Source organism: Apteryx rowi, unplaced genomic scaffold (genome assembly GCF_003343035.1).
Source record: "Apteryx rowi isolate R43461 unplaced genomic scaffold, aptRow1 scaffold_399, whole genome shotgun sequence".
Lineage (NCBI taxonomy): Eukaryota > Metazoa > Chordata > Aves > Apterygiformes > Apterygidae > Apteryx > Apteryx rowi.
Genome location: NW_020450518.1, coordinates 404,096 through 409,473, shown reverse-complemented (window position 1 = coordinate 409,473; position 5,378 = coordinate 404,096). Strand labels below are relative to the sequence as shown.

The following is a 5,378-nucleotide window of genomic DNA, read 5'->3' as shown; positions in this document are numbered from 1 at the left end:
GCTCTGAAGCAAAAGCTTAAAATAAGAGTTGCTTTCAGATACGGTGCCAAATCCAGCACTGGCAGCAGTGGGCACAAGGCCATTGACTTCCAGCCCAAGCTCTGACTGAAGTTGATGCCAGCTGCGAGCTGGCTCACCTACTGCCGAAGAAGGCCGTGGAGCTTTGTCCAATTTTCTTGAGCTGCCTACGGAGTCAGGAGGGAAGAGCACACTTCAAAGCAGTGCCCCACCACCACCACCCCTCTCCGCTCCCGCTGCCCTGATCCTGCAGTCCTTTCACGGCAGCTCATCATGTAGCCCCCTTGCCAGGCAGACCTGTCTCCTTGCAGGCGCCTGTGCCCTGCCGTCCCGGCCGCACCTCGGCCTAAGGAGAGAGGCAGGCACTGATGGAAAGCACAAAATCTTTCCTTTTTTCCCCTGCCTTTTGAAAGCAAGTGGTCTGAAGCTGAGGGAATGAAGTGCTGACTTCAGGAAGGCCTTGATCCTGCAGGCAGGCTTGAGGTCAGCGAGCTGGTGGAAATCCTGGGGTCACTGAAATGCACAGCAGAGCTGCCATTTGCTTCCAAAGGGCTGTGATTTAACCGTGGAAATTGTGCGGCCATCACTGCTGCAAAACTGACCTCGTACCCGGGAATGGCCTGCAGAAGGGCCTGAAAATGGTGCTCAGGCAGGGATTGCTCCAGAGGGCTTGGGACATACCCAAGCCACCACACCAGGGACAGGCAGAGACTGCCCAAAATGATCCAGCTCCACCTCAAAATGTTCAGATACTTAATGCCACCACTTGCTGTCAAGGCTGATCTTGCCCTAAGTCTGAAGCGCCACAAAAAAGCCACTGCTCAGTTCGGCCTCTTTGCAACTGCTCTTGCATTGAGGATGAAACTCAAACATGAAACTCCTCTGCCTTGGTGCCCGGGCAGAGGAGATGCACCCCTGAGAGGTGTAAATGCCTCTAAAACCCATCCATGCCTGAACGTCCCATCATGGAGAGACTCGTGCGATGTTCATCTGGCTGGAGCTCCCTCTAGTGCTCACCTGTTTTTCAGCACTACTGTGAACAAGTCGATCCGGCAACTGGCTTGGCCAAACCCAAGCAAATCTGTGGAGCTAAAAGGCCACGGATGCAAAGGAGATGTGTAAAGCAAGAGGGTCCCTACATGCTCTGGCTCTGAGACATCTCCCATTGAAACCAACAGTGACCCCTCGCCTCCTCATCTGCCGTGATGTGACCAGCACCACAAAGCAGCGTGGAAAAGATGTGTTCTCAGGAGGTGACGGCGTTTGCAAAAAACAGCTTGCAAAAATAAGACTCAGGGGGTTGTATGCATTGAATGGGAAAGCTGCTTCTCTTTGACAGCCCTGATCCAGCAAAAGATCTGTCTGCACCCGCGACTTTACACCCGCGTAAATCCCTGGAGCTCAGACGGAAGAGGTCAAAAACGTGAAGTTTCTCCCACAGCAAGAGCAGGTTTACAAGACACCGACCTTCCACGTACCATGTGGGATGCTCGGCAGTGCAAACCTCTGCTGCAGGGAAGGGAACGGTGCCGATTTACAACAGCTGGGGATCTGGACCACAGAACTCGTAAAAAATAAGCCAAATAAAATAAAACAAATAGCTACATTTTATACTCTGCCTGTTTTTACTAATTTACGGGGGATATTCGTCTTACAGGGAAGTCCTAAATAGCTGAAAAGGGTGTTTTTCTTCTCCCCCTCCCCCTGCAATTACATCACACATTAAATCAAAATTGAATTTCCTATCGCCCCTCATATCAGCGGCTCCTTCTCCCTCAGCCTTCCAAACACGGCCCGCCAGGCTTTCTGCCACGGCGCTCTCCATGCTCAGGAGGGGCCTGTAAACATCTGGCAAAACCACCTCCTTATCTTTTTTTCCCCCCATTCCTCTTTGAAGCTCTCCTTTGGCACCATGCCTACAACAACGGCCCAGCGGAGAGACCGCCGAGACAAACCCACTGCCGAAAATGCCTCGCGCTTTCCTCCCTAGCACTTTCCTCTTTCTTTGTACCTTCCTTTTCCCTCCCTACCAGCGAGTCTTGCGGGCTGACTGCAAGCGCGCGCAGCGGAGGGAAGGTTCAGGGGCTTTTTGCACTTGGGAGTCCTGGGCTGTGATTGCAGCTCCAAGGCAACGGGTGCAATTTGCCAAGGGTTTACCCTTTCCAGGAACGGTCCCTTAGCCCAAATGCTGGCAGCAGCCTAAATCTGGTGCAACCTCATGGATGCACTAGGAGAAATACAGCAAGGGGGGGGAAAAAAATTGGCCCATGGCTTCATATAGAAAAACAAGGGTGGGAAAGGAAGGAGAGACGGTGAATGCAAAAAATACGGCTTTGTAAAATCCCAGCTGGCAGCGTGCCGCTTATGAAAAGTGCCCTCAGACAGGGAGTGCGGCTTTCCACCAGGTTTTAAACAGGTGTGAGTCGAGCCGGGCAGTGCATCTGGATGTCGTTCATACTTCAAATGCCACTTTAATCTGAGCTTTCATCTTCCCCACTTGGTTTGTGATAGGGGGATATGTCTGCTGGGAAGGGGAGGAGCAGCAACCTCAGCGTCTTTCCTTCAACTGTCCCTCCCCTCCCTCCAAAAAAAAAAAAAGAAAAGAAAAAACTCACCCCTTAACCACTTCCAGGCCAAAAGGCTGCTTTTGCCAGCAGTGCTATTACAAACCTTGCCCTGCTTTCCAGCCTTTCTTCACGTCTACATCTGTCACAGAGCAATCAGAGTCCCTCTGAAGTTAATCTAGCTCCTGCCTTTTGGAGGAGCCTGTCCCAGAGGCGTTGCGTGTCCTCTGCTCAACAACACGTCGCATCCAAGCGATGAGCCCTGACGCTCAGGATTTAGCACCCTGCTTGATCGTGGCCCTAGCACCAAGCCCTCGAGTGATCCCTTGGATGAGCAGAGTGCTGGGCTGCGCATCCGCGCTAAGTGCTCTGCTGAATGAGGGAACCACGAAGAAGCCGGAGCCGGCGAGATGTGCTGAGCACAAATAAGGGTTGCAAATGAATCCGGGCTCTGCTGGGCTCTGCTGGGCTCACGCACACATTGCTAAACGTGATTCCAGTAAAGGTGCCCCCCCATGCAAGGTGCTGGATATACGCAAAGCCGACAGCCTAAATACTCAAGAAAGTTGGCAAAAGGAAAAGTTAATATTTCAGGTGAGGAGCTGAAGGCAAAGGCCACCCACTGGGGAGGATGTAATTTAGCTGTGATGGCTGCTACAGGGTGTAATGCCAATACAATGAAGAGTAAATCAGATCCTAACTCTCCTCTGCTTTCAAGGTGGTCCTTGAAAAGTGATCCTTTCAAAATGTCCAGTATGGACATGACRCATGAAAGATGCCCTAAAGTAGGTGATCACTCCTCTTGCTGACCCCATGCATTTAAACACCCACCAGTGGGATTCACCACGCTTCTCTGGATGCCCACAAAAGTTGGATGGCTTGTCTCCACTGGCATCTCCAGAGGGCATCCCCAGACTCTTGCCTTGGTTGTCTAACTTTGGAGAGGGCAAATGACCATCTGAAAGYGCCTCTCTCAACTGACTGCGTACAGGGCAGCGAAGCAACTGGCTCGGGCAAGATGCCCAACTTTTAGACTTCCAAAATTAAGAGAGAGAAATCCCACCTCTATAACAGGTGGTGCAAGTGTAGCCTCAAACGACAACGTCTCGGACACTGAAATGGGAATTARACATACTACAGGGTCTGTGGCAGAAAAAGTAATGAAATAGGAACTTCTTGTCCCCTTTTCCCTGCCTGACCCCAAGATCCTCACCTCGAAGCACTATGTCCTAACACAACAGACTTGTCCTGGCATCGCATTTTACTTTGCCTTTTCTTTTGTAAAAGATGCTCATTTGGAGCTAACCCACATCCTGTTATTTATTTTGTGCCCAGCTTCAAACCAAAGTAGAAGAGACTCATCACTCATCGAGGACGTGAAACCCGAGGGGTGCTGGAGGGGGCTTGYTTGTTTATTTTGCAGTAAGCAACTAACTGATTGCTTGCTTAAGCCAAGAAATAAGTCAGTGATGTTTTCACTTTGTTTGTAAATGCTGCAGTGACATTACCTCCAAGGAAACTCGATCCAGACTTGACCACACTCCCTGGTATTTCTTCGCCCTCCTCCCCCGCCTCTTTTTTAACACCCTTCGCAAAATCCAAAGGTTAAAAGGTCCACAAAAAAAACATGTTATCTGTCAAGCATCCCCTGTGCCTGGAGATTGGCGGCATTATCTTAACTGCTGTCCCTATTGCTCTCAGCTCGTACTCAGCATGATCAGTGCTCCCAGCGGGAGAGTTTCCCAGCATGGTCGGAGCTAACGTTAGAAACTTCATTAAGTGGCTCATGTGAGCGTTCAAGTGTGTGCCTTTCCTTTGGTATCAATGAGGGGAAGAAAAAGCAAGCCTAAATCATGCATATTTTGGAAAGAAGATCGAGGCATATTGTTAGCACAAGCTCCCAGCACACACACTTGAAACCAATGAATGCCCCAAGAAATGCAGCGCTGCTCTTTAAATGGCTTTACAGCGCGCCTCAAATAGCAGTGCCGCGCTGAAAGTTGCATAAATTTGTAGCAGAACAGCAATGGCTACAAAGATGGAAAATGCAGAGAGATAAGACAGATACTTACATCCATTTTATTCCATAGCAAATCCCCGTCTGCAGAATCAAAGACAGAAAAGCAGCTAACAAAAATTGCGGGCTCAGCTTCATTTTCTCCACCGTCACCCGCTTTCAGAAGGCAAGCAGCTTTCCCAAAGGAAAAATAAAAAGGAGTCTTCCTGATTTTCTGAGCGAGGTATTTCCTTCAGCTTGGATGCTGCTCCTCCTCGGAGATGAGCAACCTGAAAGCAGAGAGAGAGAGCACCGGCTATCGTTAAACTCTGAGGCTTAGCGAGTCGTCGCGCGAGGGAGATCTATTATCCGAATTGCAAAGGAGTGGTTTATGAATCACGAARAAGTTTGGATCCCCCCCTCGCAGTCCCCTCCCTCGCCAGCTCCTGACAGAACCCTTAGAGTCAACAGACAGACACAACGTATGGCTTGAATTACACCCTGAGTTATGGTCTGATTGTGTGTTTCCATTTAACCTTGCATATGGCACGGCTTCATTCGCCGTTTCACTTTTTTCCCCCCCCTCCTCAAAAAAAGGTTTGTGCAACTGCTTGGGAAGAAGAAGAAGAAGAAGAAGAAGAAGAAGGAAAAAAAAAAGATAAATTCCAGATGAGCCCAAATCTATAGCTATTTATCTCTCCCTACCTTCTCTCCAGCCGTACGGATTTATTTTTTTTCCCCAGAAAAGACAAATTATAAAAACTGCATTTCTCGACTAACGCAGGTGCCCATGCCCTGCA

General features: G+C 49.7%; 1 protein-coding gene across 1 annotated transcript in view; it reads right to left on the bottom strand.

Moving 5' to 3' along the window:
- Positions 1-4,835, bottom strand: part of WNT11 (Wnt family member 11) — a 24,134-nt gene extending 19,299 nt beyond the window's left edge. Inside the window, exon 1 of the mRNA XM_026074749.1 lies at positions 4,655-4,835. Within this exon, the coding sequence (XP_025930534.1) occupies positions 4,655-4,737 (83 nt within the window). The 5' untranslated portion in view covers positions 4,738-4,835. The remainder of the gene's footprint in view (positions 1-4,654) is intronic.
- Between the last annotated feature and the right edge of the window lie 543 nt (positions 4,836-5,378).